The sequence below is a fragment of the Cygnus atratus genome, chromosome 6 (assembly GCF_013377495.2).
Source record: "Cygnus atratus isolate AKBS03 ecotype Queensland, Australia chromosome 6, CAtr_DNAZoo_HiC_assembly, whole genome shotgun sequence".
NCBI classification, from domain to species: domain Eukaryota; kingdom Metazoa; phylum Chordata; class Aves; order Anseriformes; family Anatidae; genus Cygnus; species Cygnus atratus.
Window position 1 is genome coordinate 13243464 of NC_066367.1, and position 25520 is coordinate 13268983.

The 25520-nt window shown below is 35.2% G+C and overlaps 1 protein-coding gene across 10 annotated transcripts in view; it reads right to left on the reverse strand.

The window, feature by feature from the left end:
• Nucleotides 1–1775: 1775 nt before the first annotated feature.
• The window catches only part of ADAM23 (ADAM metallopeptidase domain 23), a 74371-nt gene continuing 50626 nt past the window's right edge, over nucleotides 1776–25520 (reverse strand). For 2 of the 10 annotated variants that reach the window (XM_035536990.2, XM_035536984.2), the window contains 6 exons: nucleotides 24432–24537; nucleotides 22823–22942; nucleotides 21737–21905; nucleotides 19829–19940; nucleotides 11888–11978; nucleotides 1776–4425 (listed from right to left, as the gene is read on the reverse strand). In XM_035536990.2, the coding sequence (XP_035392883.1) occupies nucleotides 4377–4425; nucleotides 11888–11978; nucleotides 19829–19940; nucleotides 21737–21905; nucleotides 22823–22942; nucleotides 24432–24537 (647 nt within the window). In that variant the 3' untranslated portion in view covers nucleotides 1776–4376. Of the gene's footprint in view, nucleotides 4426–8799; nucleotides 8855–11887; nucleotides 11979–14641; nucleotides 14785–19828; nucleotides 19941–21736; nucleotides 21906–22822; nucleotides 22943–24431; nucleotides 24538–25520 lie in introns of those variants that run through there. The other 8 variants (XM_050711557.1, XM_035536991.2, XM_035536998.2 and 5 more) reach the window with 7 other exon arrangements.

The following is a 25520-nucleotide window of genomic DNA, read 5'->3' on the forward strand; positions in this document are numbered from 1 at the left end:
CTCTGAACAGAATTGTAGTATGTGCAGCTTTAAGATAATCTCATTGTGTGACCTTTTGCTTTCAATAGTGTTGGTTTTAGCATTGCTTACTAAAATGTCTAGTTGTTTTTTTTCAAGCTTTCTGAAGGCACTTAAACAGTCTCTATTGTATTCCTGATGAATCATGTTTAATTATTTTTTCAGCTCTTGTGGGTAGGAATCTATAATAAGTGAATGTGGAATAAAAGAGGGGTTTTCTGCTTTGTACAACATGACTTGCTGCTGTGTTTTGTTGGTTTGTTCTTAGCAGTAAGTGCCCCAGGAAGATCACTCTTCAATATTTCTTGGTGTATTAGTGAAAGGCTTATAAATTTTAAAGACCAATTCATGTTTCTTGCAAAATCAAAAGCATTTATGAATTACTGCTTTTGTGTTTGTATGCTGCAAAGGGCTTAGCTCCTATCTTAGGACTGACTGTCTACTGTAATTATAGTAAGAATGTCTGTATGGTAATATTGTTTATAGACAAATCCTTCTGTGTTCAAATGACAGGAAATGAAAGTGGATGATAGATCCATTAATGATAGTTTTCCCTCGCTCTGCACTTCTAAATGAGAAGTGTGCTTCCGTATGTAACTGTGGCAGGACTAGGGCAAGAGACTAATTTGTTTCCTTGTCTGGAGCTGGAGAAAGCGGAATCAGTTGGGGGGAGGGGAGAAACTGAGTTTCTTTCAATAATCCATTAACATTATGACCATAGTATCTACTAAGGCCTTTAAAACTTTTTTTTTTTTAAATTACTTCATTTAGACTTCAATTGTTCAGATTTTTTGAAATGTAAAAGGCTCTCCTCAACTAACTAATGCATACAGCTCTCCTTCAACTCACTGAAGCCAGCAGAGGGGTGTAAAGCAGGCACAGCAGCCTTCCTTCCCTGCCTGCTCAGCCCTGTGCTCTGAGGCTTGAGCCCGACGTGTGTCAGAAAGCGTGTGCACAACATCCTCTTGTAGAGGGACCCTTGCTGTGAGATGTGACAAAGTTTGAGAGATCTTCAAGTCAAAGTAAATTCCTGCCAGTTTCCACTGCTATAACTGTGATGATATCTTGCACAAAATTAAACAAAACTGAGAGAATAAATAAGGAAAAAGTGATTGAAAATTATAAACTCCCCCATTCCATGTTCATGATGTTTTTAATGCTCATCTTGCTAAGATGCAGAACAAAGACTATTGAATTCCCATTCGTTAGCAGCCAACAAGATATGAATGAGTATTAACCACAAACAAAAAATGATTTATAACATCAAGTTGTGCCCTGAAAAAAAATAATTACAAATCACTTTTAAAAGAAAGAATAACAGTGGAAGCAATAATGAATATAAAACATGACTGAGTAGGCTTAAAACATAACTTCAAGTATTCTACGGCATTTCCTCAGACATTTGTCTTGAATTTGTTTGTGCAATACCCATCTTTGCATAGTAAAGAAAAACTTGTTAAATTCCAGCCTTAAGTAATCTGTTTCTTTTAACATGCACCTATACGTCTGTTAATTTGCCTAGCAGACTTCTCTTTTAGGAGGATCAGATCAATTCAGTGAGATCATGCAGCAAACGGGAATGAGCTATAGTTACCAGTTTCTTGTCCAGATGAACAGATAAATAATGGAGCAAATATACAGTGGGCAAAATGCAAACATTGCTGACCGTATCTTCTTTTGATGGCGCTGTGATGAACAAATTAAATGCGTACTTACTTTCCAAAGCACGGCAAAGACATGATGGTAGAAAATCAACACCCAGCTAAAACAGCTTTTATTGTCTAATACCACAGAAAGCACTTCAACCTGGACCCACTCTGTGCCGTGTTATCACTTACATTCTGTACACACAGGGCAGAAAGCAAATGTGTTCTTCCACATACAGGCAACGGCTGGTGAGTGGAGCATAAACTAGGTCAAGAAATCATAATTCCTATGAAACTGCTGGTGTAAATTAAAAGTTACTCCAGCACTGAATATATGTACATAGTATTTGGGGACCACTGTGGTCTGATTTAAAACATCACATCGCACATTTACAATGTTGTTTGTGAAATGCTCCTCAAAGGTTTATTACACAGGTAGTTTAAATATATTCAGTTGAGTTTATGTAATTATTGGTAACCACTGGTATTTCAGTTGGGGTTACGCCTACTTTGGGAGCAGAACTCTTAAAGTTGGGGATTATGTTCCCAAGAAAACTAAGTTTAGAGGACATTGATATATTTGCAAGTGTTTTTGGTTTGCCATAGAATTATTGTCACTAACTTTATTCTGCTTGAAGTCAGGCAGGAATTTTTCAGAATATGATTTATAGTATATGTCAATATTGACTACCTGTGTGCAGCACCTCTAATCCATAATGTAGTAAGTGTTTAATGTGATTGTTAAAGCTGTTTAGAAACATTTAATAATAACTGTCAACCAAAACAATACATTGTAGTTCTCTTGTGAGACTGTTGGATCCAACATCATAATAAGAAATATAACTGAAATGAGAAATATTTTCTTCTTTAACTCTTTTTGTAAGTCACAAGATATCTGCAGCATTGTTTTCTGATGTTCTGACTCTTAAAGCTAACTCAAGAGAGATTTTCACTGAACAAAGATGGAATATGTTGTAAAAGTGGACTTCCATAGTTACTAATATCCAACCTTTAAATAAAAAAATTACAGAAGAATATTTAATTCTGATTATTTGTTATAGCAATGAAATTTTCAGGCCACTTCACTTACATAATTTATTTCATGTAAGTTTTCTAAATCAAGATAAAAAGGGTGAGCCAGACCTTACAGATCTATACTTTAAGGGAGTCCTAAACTAGCTTCATACCTTTCTCATGTCAGATATATCCAGGGTAGCCTGGTTACTACAGGAGCAGTACTGCTGCTCTGCAAAAATCTGTTTGTAGACAAGGTATACCTAAAAAAAAAAAAAATTACAACACAACCTCCCCCTACAATTATATGGGGTTTTTGCACATTTTGTTACTAGGTCTCAGTAGCAAAGTGTCAAAATACTAATTTTGCATTATAACTGGAGAAGTGGAATGCATCAAGGAGATACAGGGAGTGAGTCAGAAGTGTCAGTCATCTTTGCAAGTTGGTTTTGGTGGGCAGAAGGGAAGAGAAGAATACTTGTTCCAAGCTTTTCATATTGTGAGTGTTTTAAGGCTTATTTAAGTATTTCACAGAACCTAGACAAAAACACACAAAGCTATAGTTTAACAAAAAAAGCTTGGCACTTTTGTGATTAATTTGAGGGTGTCACTTTCTGACATGGCATTACAGAAAATCTGCCAAAAAAACAGCCAAAATAAGAAGTAATCCAGACTTATAGTCAATATGTAGGTATGCATTTACACACTTTCATTGTTTTTGGTTTCAAGCATTCAAACTTTAGACCATGTATGTTTGGTGTCAGAACTCCCTGCATCTGCATGCTATTCTCTGCCTTTTTTGAGCAAGCCCAGAACACTCACTGTACAACATGCTACAGAAAATAGGGGGAGCAAAGAAAACAAAAACAAACCCAACATCAAAAATAGATTTACGTAAAGAATAGAACCTTTTTATATGGAAATCCTTTTTCTCTCTGTATATATATATAATCTGTGAAAATGATACATCAAAAATCTTATTTCCATATTTACACTTTTTCCTTCTTGGAAGAACTACATCCATCACTCAATAGCTTCCGTACCCAACAGACGCCTGGCCCAGGAGACCAAACAAAGCGGACAGTGAGCTCAGAGCAGGGAGCTCTGAAGTCCAGTGACAGAGCACGCTGTATGGCTGTGAGGTTTGCCAGAGCCTGGTACCAACTTTCCAGTGGTTTGTATTTATCGGGCTGCAGATTCTGCTTGGGGTCAGCTTGCTATGTCAGTTGTTTGTGATGTGAGCCATGCAGGTTACCCTTTTGTAATTAGCTCCTCATGCCACAGGAGTTTGTTAAGAAAAAGGAAGTCATGCGAACTCGGGTGACGTTAGAGTACCAGCAGGCTGGGAAAAAAATCTTTTGCTATTTCATTATTTTGGAATAGTTCTCTCATTGTACTTGGTCTGTGTGTCTCTTCCTTTGTTTGAGAAAAGGGAAAAAAAAAACTGATTGTGAAACTGTTTGCTTGTAATGCTTATCAGTTAATGTTAACAAGAGAAAAGTGAATGGAGGAAGTATTTTGAACTTATCTCCAAAAAGGACAGTTTTCTATCTTCTCATTTCCTAACATCCCAACATTGTGGTTGTAGCTATTGTTTCTTATGTTCTTCCTTATTGATTTAGTTCCTGCACAGCCACGGCAAAGATACCATACCCAAAATCCAGTAGTGCAAGAAGCAGCTTTTTGAATTACATCTCTTCAGATAGGGCCTTGTTGACTTGGATCGAACCTTCGTTTTTTGACATTTCTTCCAGGTTGCATCAAAAGGAGTAGAAAAGAGGGGGAGGAAAAAAAAAAAGCAAAACATTAGTTAGACATTTCATGAACAAAGCCAATGCTAAGGTCATAGTAAAGTAAAAAGCTCACACTGTGTCAGCTTAACAAGTCACCTTTCCAAGAGGTAACAATTCAAGGAATTTGGTTGCAGGCTTCCTGTAGCACAGTATCAAGTATTAATTTCCTTATGAAGTTTAAAGATCACCCTGGCATATGGAATTCAATTTTTTTCTGTAGCACTTTAATGCTCTAAATTTGTAGAAATGTTCAGACCATAGTAATGTTTGTCTGCTAGGCCAAGAAAGCATGCATATACTTAAGTGGAATCAAGTCAATAGTAAATATGTAAGCACACAGACTTTAGTTCTCATAGCAGGTGCCCATCTTTGGTTATTCCAGAATTTAGTTTGCATGTTCTCATGCAAGGAAAACATGAGAACCTCTGTGAGCATTTACCACACTATTGACCACAACTGCTGTGAATCTCAGTAAGGTGCAAAATATAGCAAAGACATTGCACTCGAAGGAGACTGGACAGCTTTACACATTACACAGTCAGAATTTAATGTTAATAGTGGATAGCGACCTGGTAGGTAATATCCAGTCTCCTACGATACTGATATCCTATGTCAAACAGCAAGACACCACAAAGCAACAACAAAAGTTAGGTGCAACCTCCCCAGTATCTGGCTTTATGTGGGGCATCAAGCAAGGGGCTCATGCATTTAGTTCTCACATTGGGCATATGCACCACTACCGCCACCAAACTGACATGCAAAAAATATGAAACAGGAATTCATTAATTCCCTAAAAGCTACACATCCCCAGGATTTTCTAGTTTCTGCAGCCTGCTAACTACCATCATTGCTGCCATGTTAAATATACAATACACGAAGTTTTCCTAGTGGATCAAGACACTAATGGATGCGTGCAAAGGCAACTTCTTTTTGAGAAGACTGTCAAAGACTGGTAGGCACCCTTTGTTTTGTATTTTCTTTGGGTACCAGTGCCTGCATTTTTGTAAGGTGCATGCTTTGTAAGAATTGTTGGCTTCTGAGATATCGCTATATTCATTTTTATTTTTTTAAGCATTTCCCCTCTAGGAGTACTGTACTAACACTTCATTTGAATTAAGTTGACTTTACTTAAATACCTCAATCCATCCTCCTCTGTAATACAGTTAAATCTGAGGTAAGTTTTTATTTTTATTTTTTCAGGCCATCTTGCAGAAGCTGCATGGTAAGTAGTATGAATACAGTAACTTGGTTAAATGTGACTTAAAATGTGCTTTGCATATACTTATCCTGCCTGTTTCAATGTGAGAAAGGTATCTGCTTCTTTTTCCCCGTCCCCCCTTTAAACACTGTCTAGGATACCTAAATTCAAACACTAGTGATGACCAACTAATTAGTCAGTCCCTTAAAGCAAATCATCACTGCATGTAAAAAATCTGGATGACATAACTTGTCCTCTTACTCTAAGGAAAGTATCACGTTCCAGCTAGTTTTAAGTGTACAAGTCATTAAAACCTGTACCAAATTACATTCTGTTATCTGAACTTATTTTAATTAAACCAAGAAGTAATTTATTTATTTATTTTTTTAAGTCTTAGAGCAAGCTACAGAGGCCAGATCTGTATTTCATCCATCTGAAATACACATTTCAAGGAATAAGATACTAATCAAATTACTGTCTTTCTTCACTTAGGATATTCTGCTAAGAGTGTTGTAAGAGGGGAAAAAAAAACACCTGAGGAACCAAAAGAACACTTAAGACAGGAGCCTGAAACAGCCTCTGAAACACTGAGCATCAGTTACAGTGCCCATACGGCAGCACAGTACACATGCAAAACATTAAGAGCTTGCCACAGCTCTCTGCTGCAGTCTTAGTACTTCACAGAAGTAAGCAGGTGCTTCCCTGACCTGCCTTAAATTCATCCTGAATCATCAGCCATTTTAATACTACAATGAAGGCAGCAGTGTTTCTTAAATCAGCAAGTAGAACCAGTTGCTATCTTCCCTAAGAAAATTAGAATGAACAGAAATGGAACTAGGTGATTTTCAGATCCTGGATATTTGCAGCCCAAACCATCTTATAGCTATGTATTATAAAAGCAAAAGTTTTCACCACAGTATTAAGCTAAACTTCAAGTAAGCTTCAGCAAAATCATTTTGACTGTGATTCAATCACATCATCTAACTAGACACATCTCCAGGGCCTGTTTCATACATGCTATTTTCTTGGGCCTGTGTCCGTGCCCAGTCAGACAACAGACAACTGGAGCATTTGAAGAACAGAGGCTTTGAGTACTCTGCCCAGGACACAAGCAGCGCTGCTCTGCACTAGTGCATGCTGAAAGCTGTTTCAAACACTGTACTGATAGAGCCCAAGACACAAGGTACATGGATGTCTGCCTTAGAAAAATTAGTGGGGTATTTCAGTGTATGACAGCAACTGTGATACACAAATCCAACTGATTATTGAACTAATCTCCTTTAAAATTCTTCCCTCTATCTGAAAATAAAACAAGTTTGCTGTCTTTAAACAGTGTATTCAAAGCAAACTGGGGACCATCTGTGGGGAAACCAAATAGCAGGGCAAGCAGAAGAGACCTGTAGGGAAGGCCATGTAAGAGAATGATGCTGTTTCCTAGTTTGTTTCATGTGGAAAATCTTTAAGAACATTAACTACTTTTTGCATTTAACATTTTAATGCCTGGTTAAATAATGATAGTCAGACTTTCAGTCTGTAATCTGACCAGAAAAAATTCTGTAACAAAAACAAAATTATAGATGATTCTGAACCAAAAAACATACTACACTGTAATATGATAAAGTATAATACTGCATAACATGGTTATTGTTACAAAAGAAAAAATATTTCAGAGAAGATATTTTTAAAAAAGGCTGGATATATGCAAGAAATACCTTTCTGTAATCCTCTGCATTTCTTTTCCCCACTAATTAGGAATGTGGTTACACAGTATATTACTTGCAAATCCTCTACCAAAGTATTTAAAGATTTGTCCAAAGCCAGTATTTTAATCATTTAAAATAGCCAATGCTGTCATAAGCATTCTTAAAGCATGGTTCAAATGCTGGTCAAGAGATTAAATAAATGACCCTTTTGCTATTAAAAAATGAAAATAAATTGAAATTAACAAAATGAGAGGCTAATATTAGTAGCTTAAAATAAAATGCTGACCTGCTGTTTATTGTACTAATTTGGAAAAAAAAGTGAGAAAATACATAATTCGATTCTGATACTGATGTTTATGTAGGTAGTGGCTGTATCTAGGTCATGATACATGCTTTAAGGCAGTGCTGCATGAAACCTACTTCCTCACAAAGTCTCCAATAGCATTCTTAGTACCTTACCTTGCATAAGCTTTTGGGGTCTACATGCATCTGCATGGACCAGACAAAAATATGGCATCTCTAAGGACTAAGCAAGTTTCTAGTTCAACTGTTAATCCTCCATTTAAAAAACAGAAAACCCTGGAGCTCTTTACCTACGAAACAATTGCTGTAAGTATATATAGAATTGTACCTACAATCAATTCTTCTCTATCAGCCACTTACGCCTTGGGATATAATGAGAAGCAGTTTTTCAAGCACACTTACATCACTTTTACTAGCATTGATTCTTAGCACCATTACTTTATTACTAAAAACTGTCTTATTGATAAAGTTGATAACAAAAGCATTTAATTGGCTTATTATTGCAGTAGCTTTGTAAATGTACATGAATATACGCTAGAAAAATAAGCAAGCATATGGCCCTGAAACTGACATTGCAGCCAATGCAGAAGGCCCACATAAAAAATACTCTCATCGTAAAATTGCCCTATGTCGGTCCTGTATAAGATGCCATATACTGAAATCTTGCACAGACTTGCTACATCAAAATCAATGTCACGTTTCATGAATGCCTTATTTCTGTATACTGCCTAGCAGAGTTCCGATAGAAATATACAGGACTTCCTTTAATGCAGTCTAAACCCCAGCAGCTTTAGAAGTACTATGCAAAGCTCAACCAAAATAAAATCTATTTCCTAACAAGGTCTCCACTCACAGCTCTGCTTGGAGTTGCCTTTAACTCCAAACCACCAGAAAGGTTCAGTAAGGCTCTATGCACCCAAAGATTGTCAGACAACTTTTTTTTTCCTTCCCTATTCCATCCACGTCAACTTCATTAGAAAAATTAATCTAGAATTCATTCTTGTAAATTGACTGTAAATTTTTACCTCATTTCTCTAAACTTGCATCAAGCCTACTTTTATGCTTCCCTTGCAATCCTCCCCCCCGCCCAGTTCATGAACAAAATTTGCTTAGTTGCAGCTTACGTTTGATTTGGACTTGACACCACAGTACCGTATGTTCATATGAAAATCTGATAACCTGTGAAACAGAAATCACATCTCCCAGTTTGTAAAGCATTAGCTACCTTCTCTCATATTTGCATATCACTTGCTTAAAAAGGAAAAGTTAAAGTCCTCTATTATCCTCATCTGTCCCTCCAGATATATTTAAAGTAAAGTATCAGAGGGTCTGCATGTGCAAGACCTCTTTTGTATACAAAAGCTGAAAAGCCTCCAACCCCCAGAAGAAACATGCACTTCAAGCTGTGAGCTAGGCCAGGCCAGTGTCTTTGAGGTTCTGCTACAGAATGAATGCTTGTATTTGGTCTTTTGAGAATAGCAACTTCGAGACTTTTCCAATACAGATCCTCTATAGATATAATGAGCTTTATATTTGGGCAAAAGATTGACAGCAGGATGCAAAGAAGAACAGGTGCTACAGTGCTGATGAAAAAGAGCTTCAGTCCAGGCCAAAGGCTGGTAAGGCACAAGACAGATAAAAAAAAAAAAGTTTAGAGTTTACCTAAAATTCAGAATTACCTAAAGTTTTTATGTTTTAATAGCTTGTATTGTGTTTTAAACGAATAACACATTTGTAATGCAAAAAGTAATTTAGGGATAAATACTGTGTCTAGAAAGTACATGACTTGTTGTTAAGCAGACATATGTCTGACGGCATAATACGAGTCCAAAAATACTTCTCAACAAAATGTAGTTTGGTTAATTCCCATGGGAAGTTGCAATAGTGGTGATTCTGAGATTATCACTTTAGAAGTTCATACATTGTTGTTCTCAATAAATCAAAAAAAATTAACAAATGTTTACATAAGCCTTGCAGAAAATTTGGCTGTTATTTAGTTAAAAAGGTAACTGCAGTAAAATGTAAAAATAAAAAACAATCAGTTCTGCATCTAACCTGAAAATTTTCTGCATTGCTTATATGCCTTATTTAGGTAAAAAGACAACTCTATCCTATAATTCTGCATTTTATAGGATATGGTTTAAAAAAAAAAGTATCTGTTAACACTACAGAGTATATTTGATACATACAAAAGGTTTGTAAAAAGCTTAAGGCACAGACTGGACCTTTAGACATGAGATCTTTCGATCCATCAAATGGGAAGAATCCCAATTCCTTAATTTGTTAACACCACATACAAATCCAAATCTGTCACTGCATGTTCTAAGATACATACCTCATTTGGAATCTCTCCTTTTGAACACAAATTTGATGTAGAAACACAATAAAAAAAGCATAAATACTAAAAACAATTATTTAACTATTCATAAATATGGAAAATATTTATCTGTCATAATATGAGACACAATGGTAGAGGTATGGGACTATATTAAAGCTACATTGTTTTGAGATGTCCTGTGGTAGCTTACAAATACTGGAGACCGAACCCCAGGGGTATTTATTGTACAAGAAAGTGGATTTAATTTATTTAACTGAGAAACTGTAAAAAAAAAAAAAAATAAAAACCATCTCGAGGTAAGTCTATCAGCAGGTATTAAAAAGGCTTATAAAGATCATATATATACACTCAGGGCTGAAAGTTATTGACTGATGTTTTTATACATTTTGTATTTAATCTTTTCTTACTGAAGTAAATGAGGAGCACTGAACACCAGTGCTCTGACTCCCGCTAGGGACACGCAGAGCTCTGCGGCTTGCGCCAGTGCCAGGGGAAGCACAGGGAGCGCTAATTCCGCCTGCTCCAGGCAAGCTCTGGGTGCGAGGCATGAAGCCCTGAGCAAGTGTTTAGAGAAATACTAGAATGAACACAGCAGGGGCTGGGTCTTTCTGCAAACCCTGATACTGACAGGCAGTGCAACAGGAGTGAATAATTGTCTTTTCCACCAGAGTGTGCAAACTCTGTTTTCAGCTGGGCTGAAAGATATTTATTTTGCTTCTATATACAGGTGTAATTAAGGTCACCAGACGCTATGAAAATGTAACAGTCAAACAGAAGTAAACATTTTCAGGTGACCTCTGAAAGTGAATGAACAGAGAAAATAATGATCGGGTCATCTTTCTTTATATTTTTATATCCTTCTTCATCAATTAGGATTTTTTTTCCTCAAGTCATACATGGAATATGAATAATATAACATTATTTCAATTATTATAAAAAAAATGATTATTGAGGAATTATAGTTTATTGTCCTATCATGACTTATTCTTAATTCATGTTACTGAAAAGCAATAGCAACTTGAATAGCATGAAAATTTACTTTTTTCTGTGCTTCCATGAATTGTAAGCTTAAAGCACTGGTTCTAAATTTAGATGCTTTTTACCAAATATGGACCATGCATGCATATAGACCTGACACTACAAAAAAAATCAGTAATTAAGTATCTTTGCACAAGACTCTCTTTAATGGTCACAAGTAGAATGACTATCATGTTACTCTTGATAGCTGTAAGACACATTGAACTAGAAACAGGTGAGAACAGTTCTTACCTTTCAGGAGAAACTTTGAGGTTTCAAAGTGTTATCTCTAAAGCTAGGCTGAAATTTTATTAAAATTGTGATTCAGTAATAAAAAACAAGCAGCCAGAAACGAAAGTTAGCTCTGGTATTTCTGAGACAACTGTTTCAGTAATGCATTTTTGTTACTGAAAACTATTTATGTACTGCCACCACTTACCATTTTCACTTAAGAGATTAGATTATTAAAAAAAATCAGTTTTAAAGTACTATTGCATTCAAAAATAAAAGCTTCCCAAGAAATTTATCTTTTGGGAATTTTAACCACTGTATTCAATTGAGAGAGAACAACACTACTAACTGGAAATTAAAAAAGAGCTTGCTTGCTAATTGCTAGGATGAATTCTTGAATGTTAAATTGTTTCGTTTATTGTTCTTCAACTTTGCACCCTGATGACATTGGCTGGTTTTGAATCCATTTCCTCCTCTTGTTCAGCACATGCCTAATTCTCTCTCTTGTTATTGTTTGTGGGAGGGGGTTACTTAAAAATCTTGTAGCAGGAACTCAAAATTCAGTGATGTAAGCAAGAAATAGAAATGCCATAGCCACTGAAGAGAAGACATGCGGCATTGCTTACTTAAAGCCCCATCCTGTCCCCCCAAGGACAATAGCTGCTACCAGGATGGCACCAGCGATGGAGCCTATTATAAGATTGGTGGCACTAGGACCTGTGATAAAGGATTACGGTAAGAAAGACAAGAACCAACCACTGTATTCACATTAAGTGAAGCAACTGAAGGGTAGTCAACAATTCAAGAAATACAGACAGCACACAAGGTGATGTCTGTAGACAATTTCAGCAGGCCCAACTTACTTTTAATAGCAAGAATGAACAAAGCTGTTGGTCTCTGCCCTGTGTGCTATGTTGACTTCTACCACAGATAGTATCTAATATTAGACAGTAAATTCCATTGTGACTTATTCCATCATCTAGTGAAATAACTTTAACTGAGGACACTAAGAAATCGGTAAATAATTCCTTAACTGAAAGGTAACATTATAAATGCTATATGTTTTATGACTACAGCAAATGAAAAAAAAATCACCCCCCCCATTTATTTTTTAAGTAGACCCTGAAAGGTGGTAGACATTTTAATTTGAGCTGACAGCATCTAGCACCACTTGCTAATCAGAGTCCAGACTCCCTACCGTTAACGTCAATGCTAAATTTACAAACAATTGTTTGACAAAGGAAAGGATTATATAATAAGGAACAGAAGTTGACATAAAAGCTGTATTCCCATTAAGCTTTCCAAACATCAAAGCATCTCTTCATCATCCTCAATAAGCTACTTAACAACAAAGTGGGGAAGGGTGGAGCAGGAAAAAAAAGCAACAAAAAGCAGCAGCACAAAATATATTTGTGCACTTTTCTGAAGAGGCAAGAGAACACCTAAATAAGAAATTCATAATTGACCCGTAAGTGCTCTATTTACACAGGGTGGAAGAAAACAGACAATAGATTTGAGTATTTTACCATTTTAATTGCTGTGCACAAAAATTACCTATCGAGTACTCTTTGATGTAAAGCTAATTGCATCTGAGCTCAAGACAAAATAAAACCAACACAACAGTTCTTTTGCAGCATATTGCACACTGTGTTTAAACATTTAAATATCCAGGAATAGCCTTCAAAAACAGTTCTTACCTCCTATCCCAGTCTCTCAAAACCAACATTTCAACACAGCAATAAAAAAAATTACTGTTTTAAATGTTCTGAAGCTGAGTTTTGAAAGCTATCAGACAGCTAAAATAAAAAAGAAAAAGTAGCAGCCAGAGATCAGCAAAGGAAAGAGAAAGGGCAACTGCAGTAGCTCTAAGTTTTAAGCTGTTAGGTCGGCATCCCAAAACCTTCTGTCCAGTCCCAGACACTACAATAGGAAAATACCCTAAGTTTTAAAATGTTTTAAAATGTAGCAGGGTTACCTAACTTCATTGCGGCCATTATACGTTCCCCATATCAGACCTTTTGAATGTAAGATTAGCTAAAAGAAAACAATATTTTTTTTCTCAGATTTTGTTTGTAACATCCAGTGGTATGTAAGAATTACTCTGCAAACATGTCATGAACTGATTCATGTCAATATACAATTCAGGAATTGAAGAGTATACAAACACTGCTGAAAATAAGTATGATTTAGCACTCTGAATTAGTATACACAAAAATCAGGTATACAAAAAAAATTACTTTCCACTCGACGTTCATGGAAAAAAAGAAACAAAACAGATTTTGCCATGAACTTAAGCTGAATACTTTCTTTTTTTGAGGACCACACATTTACTTCAGGAGGACTGCTTGCTACAAGGAAGTGTAGCAAAATGGGGCTTATACATTCTCCCAAATCTTTTCAAACATTTGCTTTAAAAATTGTTTCCAGCAATTCACACACAAAGAGTATTCAGGAATATTAATAAAAGACTTAGACTGAAAAGAAATAAGGTGAGCTTTACAGATATAAGCAGTACACAGATTGGACAACAGTAATTAAAAAGGTAACTTTTCACAGTTTGGAAGAAAATATCTTATTTGGACTTACTTACCTTTAAAGTCACACCTGGCTCTAAATCAACAGGAATAAGCATGATGGAGGGTAAATGAGTGCCATCTGACAGGCATTGTACTCACAACTAAGACTTGCTATGAACAGTTCACAACTTAACAAGCTACTGTATTTCACTTGGATGTGCATCTTATTCTGGATTTTATCAGATGACTGTACACAACAAAAACACTGAAAACACAGCAAGTAATTTACCTGTAAGAAATGTCAGAAGCCTTGATAAACTCTAATGCTGATTTCTTTCTAGCCATAAAATGCTATCTTCCCACAAGAGATACAATGATTAACTGATTGTAATGCATTCGTAACTTAGATAAGGAAGTACCAAAGGGCCACTTTTTAACATCTCTCTTCTTCCTGCGTTCCCTGGTTGTTAAATGTTTGAGAAAAAGTCTATTTTGTAGTGGACACTCATTCAACAAAGACCAAACTTCTGTTCTTTCAATACAGGAAGCCAATACTGGTTTTATTCACTTTAAATATGGAAGAATTCAATGAAAATTCAAACATAAGACAACATATGAGACAATCAGGCTAAGTTAATGGAAAATTTACTAAATTGTGTTACATAAAAAAGTGGGTCCTAAACAGCTATTTTTCATAGAATGTTTTGGGTTGGAAGGGACCTTTAAAGATCATCTTGTCCAACATCCCCGTCATGGGCAGGGACACCTCCCACTAGATCAGATTGCTCAAAGGAACGTCCACCCTGACTTTGAACACTTCCAAAAACGAAGCATCCGCAACTTCTCTGGGCAACCTGTTCCACCGTCTCACCACCCATTGTAAAATATTTCTTCCTTAAAGCTGATCTCAATCTACCTTCTTTCAGTTTTAAAACCATTGCTCTTTGCCACATGACTACAGGCCCTGGGAAAGTCTTTCTCTATCTTTCCTGTGAGCCCCCGTACACCTATGAAAAGCAAATAGCCACTATTAAAATTGAGGTAGTGGGCTAACGCTTAAGATTACAGCTCTCCAAAATTATGAGAAGACTTATACATACTCTTTATATATGAAGACTATACTTCAGCATTCTACTGCCTTCAGGTAACAGAATCTTAGCAACAGGATATTTGGAAGCTTTACTGTAAAGCTAGCTATATACACTATTATCAGCTTTCATTTTCCTAGCTAGATTGTGTGAACCATTATTAGACTGAAAGCCCCAAAGAGTGTAATAAACAATTTGCTTTTTATCAAATAGTCCAGGTTACCCTGATTCTATTTTGCAAAATAGTAACAAACTCATTTTTTCCATTACTTTTGTAATTTGGCATAACGTGAACATTCAGACATTTAATTTTACTGTGACAATGCAAAAATTCACAAACTTTTTGTTTTATGCCCCACATTATCCCAGACAGGAGAAGGTTCAACACTGCATGAGCAAATCACACGACACAGACACAGTCAAATCACATGACAAATACGGTCACCACACAACAAAGCTAAAGGGGTAATACACAGAGGGCTCAGGTGCATACAGTTACCTCACACACTAGGCACCAGACATAAAACTCAAACTAAGAAAAATGCTTACTCTATTCCCCACCCTGTGCCTCCAAAAATCACCCCCAAGGCCAGAATGGTCCCTGCCACTGCACCTATTAGCCTGTTAGTGGCCATGCTCACTGTGTGGAGGGAAAAGGGAAGATTTTTTAAGGAAATGATCACATCATATATGTCTGAAATGAAAACAAAATAATTCCTCAAAGGAATATTTTACTTTATAATCCATCATCTGATAAGCAATCCAAACCTCCAACCAAACTTTTATTTACCAAATACTGTAGCTTTAAAAATGCTGAAGTAAGCTTTATGTGATTTTATTTGAACGCCTGCAAATATTTCAGTGAAAAGCTTCCCTGTAAACCTAAGACTATTCCTTTTACCTTGTGATTTTATTATTTATTTTAAAAAGGAACATCCTCAGCCTGCTGCTTAGTTAATTTTAGGACAGCCAAAATGTAAATAAATCACCAATAAGAAAACTTCCTGTTGATCACCAGAAGGATACTGAATCCAGAGTATAACGAAGCAAATAAAAACTGTTTGTTTGGAAACAGTTCAATTGCAGGGAAAAGAAAACAAAACAACTTTTAATTAAGTCCTTTACAAGTGTGTAATATTTTTGTTTGTTACTGCATTTATCAAACAGGACCCTATTTATCTGTATCACCTAAAGACAATTACCACTTTTTAAAAGGAAAAACCTGCCCTAGTAATGTGCTTCAGGTAACAGCTTGGAACTTCAGTATGTTCAGAGACTCTCTTAAGTACACTGAGGCCTTATTTTTTATTTTTGAAGGAAGCTTTTTTTTGAGGAAAGAAAAAAAACCCTGCATTTCCTACATGTTATAAAAGATTAAAAGTTGGATAGATTTATTGTGTCTTAACAGACCATAAACAAACATCTGAATTCTCTAATGGGAACTTTTTCAGGGGACAAAAACTTGATAATCTTCATCAAGAAGTCTCTTTTGAAACTTTCTCTTTTTTTTTTTTTTTTTTAAATTTCATAAATATACACAAACACACACACACACTTAAGACGTAAGTTTTATATTAAAAACAAACACTATTCCACTAGTCAAAACAGAGGCCCAATTCTGCAGTGGAATTGCAAAGAAAGAATATTGTGTGCACATGGAGCCCCACTGACTTCAAAACTATTAGCCAGCATTGTGAAATAATTCAAAGTTTCTGCAGTAAACAAAAACTAACAGCAAAAACTCCTTGTCTTCTCCAAACAGTTACCATCCTGAATTGCTCTCCTGTGGGTCGGCTAGTACAGGTTGCTGAGTTTAGACTAATTCAAGAGTCATGCATTAATAACAACATAATTAACATAATTAAGGATGACCAATTTTTAAATCCTGAAGTACAGTACGGAGGCAAAGGCAATTGATGGATGATACAAAGGTCTGAAAAGTACAGTAGGAGCAGTAATCAATTATCAATTACAACAATATGTAAACAAATAGCAATACTTTTTTGCTATACTTAACCTAATTGTAGTAAGAAAAATGGTGGAATCTATGGTATGAAAAATCTTAAAGCTATTGTGAAATTTCACATCTCTGTATAAAAGATATATACTTGTGTAAGTATAGAAACTCTCCTAAATAATTATCTGCTCTCATGCTATTTAAGCACTAGATTTCAGCACTAACCACTACGGTAAGTAGTTGAAATAGGAAGAAAAACCCTGAATCACATAACATACAGGTGATATTGACTTAAGCAAATCTTTCTGTATCAAAGCTTCTCACAATACATGAACACGATTCTAGTTTATTTGCAAAATATTTTCCTTTCCCCTTATATCAAAGTATAAGGATTCCAACACAAGTAGGTAGTTTAATGCAAAGAATTAACTCATCATCAAGGGATTGTTCTTGTCAGAAAGAGTTGGTGTCCCTGTCTAAACATGACATAAGGTGTGAAGTAGATGGAAGTGAGGGGGATTTATTTATTTTAAATGACAGATTTGTAAATTAATTGTGTAAGCAATACAAAAACTTTCACTAGATTCTTGTAAAAATGTTACTACTACAATATAAAATCTCTTTCAATTTTTTTTGTCTTCAGTCTGAATCTGTCAAATATCTGAACTTTTGACACTCAAAACAAGAAGCATATCTGCTAGTTTGGATCTATTCTTGATATATATGCTTATGTAAGGAAGAAAAATCCAGTGTTTTCTAATTTGTAAAAAAAAGTACATTCTCAATGTGATACTAAAACATTTTCCAATTTTCTTTACACCTGGATATGGCCACATTTAAAGAACAAATAAAACAAAAATTGCTGTATTCCAATCGTGCAAACATAACTAACCACTTAAAAACTTTCATGTATAAAGTGTAGTACTCATCATCAAAACTAAAAATTGAAGGTTTGGTATCAGTACCATGGATATGGCTACTCACTCAGTCTAGGCTTGATTTCATGGATTTTTCTCTGCCCTGGTTTTGAGAGTCAGATTATATTCATTCTAGCTTGTTCCTTAGATTTCTGGTCATATCAGATGTCACTTTGTGATGCTGGATTTAGTTTAGATGCGATGTTCTCGCAGCTGAATCTGCTACACTTTTCTCAAAAACAAAACAACAACAACAAAAAAGAGTATTCTATTTCTGAATCTTTACAGAAGTACAGAAGGTTACTTCTGTATTCTTTTGACATCTCCTAGAGGAATCCTCTATTAGCATACCAAAAGAGATTATAGTGGCTGTCAGTGTGCAGGCTCCTAAATTCACTTCCAGGTGATTCAGCATCAATAAATTACTGCAACAACATACACAAAAATAACTCATCTTTTGAGATTCTTTGAGCCACCTTGTAACAAAAACATACTCTTCCTTTTTTCAGTGGAATCCACTGAAAACTGGAGTGTAAGCTATACATCTGTACCTAGCAGAAATACATACAGATACTATTCATTAAAGATTTTCTTCCCAGAATCTTTCAGCACTGATACATGAATTTTCATGAAGGTATTTCCATTCTGAAGTCATTCAAGTTAGTTTGAATTACAAGAATCTAAGATAAATATACTTTCTATGCTGCCTTTCATATAGACCTTTTTACAGATGAGGGAATTAATTCTTACCTATAGGATTTGGAAGTAAGCAATTAAAAATTTGTAAGCAGTGTTTCAAAGTTTGGAAAGTTTTATGGGAAAAGTATCTTTGTAAGACAGAGTACAAACTAGACAACTAAATAATGAACTGTGGTGGGGTTATAAATCCAGGAAGTACCTGCAAAGATTCCCTATAATATAAATCTGGGCTGTTCTAGAGAACTTCCTTCACAGCAGGAACCTGTTTCAATATGATCTCTTTGACACTTCTTGGGAAAAGACTACTGGAACCATTCTGCTAAGGGGCAAAGGAATATGGCACACGTGACAGAAGTAGAGCCATTCTGGAGGGACATACCAAAATCCTGTCTTCCCTTCACAGAATACCCTGGGCTAGAATGGACCCACAAGGATCATCGAGTCCAATTCCCCTGAAGCCCTGGATACTTTAAAGTGTAATGAATTGCACTGTGAGCTCTAAGGACTACATTTTAAAGCTTCTTTCCATCACCTTTATAAAATGTACAGAATGCTCTACAACTGGGATTTAGCTGAAATCTTTTTTTTTTTTCCCCAAGTTTCTCGTTTGTTTATTGGCAACTTTATCTGTAAATGCATACGTGATTCTGGATAAATACAGTCTGATGTTAGATAATGTCCTGATAACAGGGAAGACTTAAAAACCTTAGACAGCACAATCCAAAGACACTGTTTGGAAGAGAAGTCAGTGAGAATCTCAAGTGCTTTTCTTCCTCTCTAAAAAATTTTGACAAATTTTTGACAGTAACTCCTCTTCATATTTTTACTTCATATACATATGAAGTAGGTTGAAATACCTACTATACAGGTAAACAATAATGGTCATAAAAATAATGTAAGTCCATAAGAATCTTAGTTTTCTTCCCATTGAAATCTGATGCCAAGGAACCAAAGCTATTTTCACCAGGGATATTTTGACTTTTCCCTTTTTTATGTGACAGCTCTCTGAATTACCTGAGAATAGCTATGGGAACTGGAAATCTCTAGTAAAACATAAATGCTCAAATAAATAAAAAGTAAGAGCTACATTTAGTCAGCTTCCAATCATAATGATTGAAAAAATTGAGAGTAGGTGACAAAGGAAAAATCAGGAAGTATGTACTATTACCTACTGAAATCTTCCCAAAATTTAAATTAGAAAATTAAAAGTTTAATCAATCCTCAAAGCAGAAAGACCTACATCATCTACATGAAGCAGAATTTTACTGTCTGTCTCTAAACAGGACTGCACAGTATTTTTCTCTTCCTATATGCTAATTCTACTACCACGTATCGACTGAAAAAATATCATAAATATTTGAAAGAACATTACAACTGAAATCACACAAACCCTTGGGTCCTTCATCCTTCTTGTTACCAGTATCCCTGACAGGATCGTCAATACTGCAGTCTGTCCCAGCCCAAGAGAAATTACAAATGCAAGTGGCTTCATTACTACATACCTGGAAAAGAAAATAAATAAAACAGCTGCTTTTAAACTGTATTTTCTTAAATTTATTCAAAGTAATTAGGTAGTTAGTTCACACAATAAAAATTCATCCACTTATATATTATAGCAATAGCACTGAGTGTTTAGAAAGAGTATAAAATATCAGTAGCCTGAAAGTTTGCTTTAGCCCTCTAAATACACTCAGATGCTAGGAAAAGCAGAAGAGTTCCTAGTGGTTCCATCATCACTTGCACTACACAGCTGCACAGGATGTGAGAAAGAACAGATCATTCACCAAGAAACTATCCAGACTCATTATCTCTTCACCAACAAACTATGTAGACTTTTGGCCTGGATGTTCAGAAGGAATACGAACATTTCCATTTAAAAATCTAAGAGCAGGTCATGCTTTACAACCTTTCATTTACAGTTTGTTCTCATGGAGAAAAAACTGTAAGATTTTCAGTGCTTTTGTCCTCATTTTTCTCTAAGCAGGAATGAGGACTGCTTTTGTTTCTAAGAATAGTTCTAAGTCTACATGTATTTGAATGACCTCTAAAAGAGGATGTACTCACTAAAATTGGCAGTATATTTGTCATAGATATAGGAAAACCTATCCAACCAGGAAAACCTACAATATCAAATCAATAGCACAAGTTAGTATCTATAAACTTTTCACACGAAAAGGAATATGGAATGTCTTGCTAAAGATTACTAAAGAAAAAGCATGACATGAGAAAAAGACACAAAACAAAGAATGAAGTTTTGATTGTGAGATTTGAAGGGAAGTCAATCATTAGGCATCAGCTGATAACGCGTTTTGGATGCTGGAACAAACCCAAAGACTACTTAACCTACACACTAATAATTGGAAGTAGCATGTGTTTTTCAATTTTTTTTATCTCACTCTACTTCTTGAAGTATTCACTGAAGGAACTTATCTAGAAAGATGATGATAACTGCATCTTACGACAGGTTTGATCAGCTGAAGTATTCTTTTAAAATTACCCAAAGCAAAACAGAAAACGTAGCATAATTCCCTCACCACGCATGCCACTCTTCAAAATGTACCAAGATTAAATCTCTAAATCTCTTCTAGACCCTCTATTATCTGATTAAAAAAAAGTTCTTGTTAACTTTGAACCCAGCTGACATTTCTTCAAAGAGCTCAAATTCTTGTCTAATCTTCAGTTACACATTAACAAGAAAAAAAAAAAAACACCTTCATGTATAAAGTCCAGCCCCTTAGGCAAGTATATGCCCACTGAATCCTACAGTTTTTAACAATATTACCATTAAGACATAGAACAGTGAATCTGTTCTTCAAAACATTAACATCTTAGACAAATGGACTTAAGGGTAGAATAACAGAATATCATGTACCTGAATGTTGAATGTAAAATGATACAATTTGTGTGTGTTCAGGAAGAACATATCTCTGTTGAGGTCCAGCATTTTACAATTTTAGTAACTTAAGTCATCAGGTGTAATTCCATGAACAGAGGGCCAACTTTCTAAAGGTATAATGCATTACAGAAGTCTTTACAATAACTAGTGTCAAACTTTCTTGATAGTAGCAAAATCAAAACACTTTGGATATAATTGCAGAAGTAATTTGACAACTTCACTTTCTAAAATTTTATCTTTGCTTCACAGAATCTTAGTGCTCCCTAGAATCTAACATTTGCTTTTTGAGATCAGCAGGCCCCAGGAACACTTTCAAGTAGAGAACTGCACAGGATACATTAAGATCAGACATAACAGAGATAGCTAGAGAAGCATAGCTGCTAACTCCAAACACAGGCTTACCCCATGACCGGAACAGACTTTTCCATTAGAACCAATGGGACAGCTGCTTATGTTCAAGGACTGAATTGGCAGGCACTTTTTGTCCAGACACATCATATGAGGACCACAGGGAGCTCCATCCTCCACGTAACCTAAATCTGTATCATCATCTAAAAGAACATGAGCACCACTAGGAGAAATAAGTTTAAAGATAATATTAGTATTATGACTGCAGTCTTTTGAAAATATTAAACGTGTCAGTCTAGATACTAAAAGTTTCATACCTTTCTCACGTCCATACATACACAAAGACAACAAAATTATCAAGTCTTTCTCTCCATCCACAGGACTGACAAAGTGTTTCAGTTGTCAGACTAAAAAGAGGTCTAGATAATGACCTAAATACTCAAAAGGGTACCTTAGTTTCTTGTTTGTTTTGCAAACAGTCTTCGGTGGACTGTTTTTTCTTTTTTTTTTTTTTTCCTTTGTAAATGCTGCAGATTGCTATTACTAGAAAATATTAAATAACTTCCCAGGTGATGACATTTAAATAAAAACATCAGTGGAATAATAGAAGAGTTCAGAATCATTGTTCACTCAGGTTCTAACTATATAACAGAATATTCTTAGTGTGACAGTAATGTTTCCAATGTCTTTAAATACAAATCCAGTACTGTGCACAGCAAACTAAAATCCATTTACCTGACCTTTAACTGAACTGTAACTTAACATCTTATCCAGCCACAACTCTTCACAGTTCTCTCCCTCTGAACCTTCACTTTCCCTATAGGTATTTATTTCTCTGAGGATATTATGTTTAATTCATGGGTCTTTGGTAATTACAGATCTATTTTTTCCAGAAAAATATAATGCTGACCATTAAATTCTGACTGTGAAGTACTGCTAAGAGAGAGTTGAGACAGAATACTCAGGAGGGCAACCCACATTTCACCCTCTTTAAATGTGGAATATTTTCTTTTAATCAGAAGAAACAATGCTGAGAACAATAATTTTCCTGTAAGATATCAATTACTTTTAAATCATGTATTTTTACATTTATTCTTATGTTCATTCATTTAGGTTTGACAGAGCAAAATTATCTTTTACCTGCAGTCCACTATTCGTCCTTGATGATAAAATGAATTTGGGATAATTTCTCCTTGAACTTGACCAACTCGTGGAACTTTAGTAAGATTAGTGCAGAGCAAAAAGCCACAGAAAACATCGCTGTAATATGAAAACAAAAATCAAAAAGTTACTGAAATGGTATGAAATAAATTTACAAAAGAGAAAGACCAGCAATGCTGCTGATGATCACATTAAGTAATATAGGACAGTAAGTCACGTGATAGACTTTCAGAGTACAAGTGTAGAAATAAAATGCTACTTGGTGTAAATGACAAGAGGCAGAAACCAGTAGTTATGCATTCTAATGTACCAGTGCACAGTATTCACATAATGTTCACACGAACAAATTTCATCTGTGCTCTAAATATAATACAATGAAAAGGAGGTGAATTGTACATGGCTTTGTCCTATCAGACTACATTACATTTTCCTACGTCTTAACAGCTTGGACATCATACATTAATGTGAAGTTTAAATTTTTCATTGCATTTTATTTCCCTTGCAGGACCACAGAACCATAATAACAATCAATAAGATGACAGTGTGCATGAATTTTAGGAAAGAATCTACTTTATTTGCTGTTATTTTACATGTGCATTCTTCAATGGAAGGGTCTCCACTTAAAGCTTCCATCTCTTTCTGTAATTGCCCAGAGTCATACAAACAGCTGGATGAGCGCTGGAAACTGTATTTGTTAAAACTGCAAATATTTTAAAAAGCTCTTCAGTTAGACCATTTTTCTGCATCTCTCTACCGACACAAAAAAAAAAAAAAAGCTTTTACGCAAATTAGGGTTTTGGTATACATATCAGAACACCACCATTCTTCATATGTACAAAAATCCATTTAACCACTTCTTTCCTTACCTGAAATATTAATTTTCCTATCTGAAATTAATCATGTAACCCAAAAGAAAAAATAACACCATGTAACTAACATCAGTCAAAGAAGGAACACACTGTTTAGCCAGTACAATTTTTACATGTATTCTAAAAAAAAATTCTAAAAAATTACAGAATAGTAAGTAAATCAGGAGAAGGTTAAGCCTACCCATTAATAATCATTGACTTGAAAAGGAAATTTAATCAAATATTCATCTAGCAATGTGCACATACAAATAAAAATCAGCCATTTCCTATATAGCTTGTTCAAATGTCTAATGCTCCTCTCTGGTCAAAATAAAGGTTGGAACAAACTTGAAAGAGCATAACCTAGTAACAGTCTCAAAGCCACTCTAGCAAGCAAACACTGTTAATCTGCAGCCTAATTTATCCCCACCAATTCTGAGGCATTTGTATATTATACATAAACCTGTGACTTTTTGCTGCCTTGTACCCCATGCTGTCTGAGAGCACAAAAATTACACAATATTATCCTTAAAACCTAGAATTCTTTAGAAATGTATTGCTGAGTCACCTGCGGACTTTTCAGAAAAAGACATGGAACTTTCTCAAGCTGCAAACCTTGTGAGGTGAATATTCAAAATAATGCTAAACAAACTGCTGATGCATTGATGAAAAAGTAGAAAATATTAAACCAATAGTAATATATTTAAAAATACCAATTGTCTCTACTAAACCGTGCTTACTGTTTGCTACACTGAACCCATCGGTCTCCATCCTTTCCACAGTTTCCTTTTTTTGTGCCTTCTGTATTAAGCTTCTCATAACAAAATTTGTCAGATCCTGAGGACTCTGTTGATGAAGAAAGGAAAAGGATTGTACTTTCTAATGGTGACACAAGTGCTTTGAAAACTTGCGTAATCTTTTATTGCAGTTGGATTACTATTATTTTTAACACAAAACTTATAAATCTAACCATTTGTATGTACAGAGATAGCACTTTCCACAGTGGGAACCTGCACAGACAGAACTGCAATACCTACAGATGTTTTCTTCTAAATATCCCCCAATGTTCAGAATCTGCTCTGAACTTTTATAAAAGTAACTGTGTTGTTTTCTCCATTTGAATTTAACTCTATTTGTTATTTTGTTACTTCATAACATCTACACATAGTTTTAATCTACTTGTTCCCACTGCGTTTATTCCTGATCTGTATTTCAGGAGATCAAAAATTGTATCTATGACATACAACAACACCTGATAGCAACTCAAGGTGTTTTTTTTGTTTGTTTATGTTTTGGGAGTTCATAGATAAATCAAGGCTGAACAGTCAGAGTGTGATTTCTACTGCTTCTTAGGAGTAAAAATCTGAACTAACAGATTTAAAACCACAATTATTTGCTAACAAGCTCATTTTTTTTCTGAAAATCACTGAAAAAAAGCACCACAATTATATAGAGGATGATAAAGTAAAGTAAAAACAAATAAATGTTATACAATAAATCCCTCACCTCTCACCCCCCCAAAAAAATGAAAAAACTCTTGAGTCTCAGATAGGCATAAGCAGCAGTAGCAGTTATGGTTAGACAAAACTCAAGAAAACATTAAGTGCTAGAGTACAGAGCAACTGATAGGTCTACTCTGCTGAACTGTCCCAAAGTCATTAAACTGAGTAGTTATCCCCTCTCAGCTGCAAGCAAACCCCATCACAAGTACAATTCTATTTTACTCAATCAGGTTTATATCTAGGTTTAAATTTGTAATATGGATAATTAAATACATACTAATGTATGAATTTTCCTGAATATAGGATGATTCAACAAAGAGGGCAGGA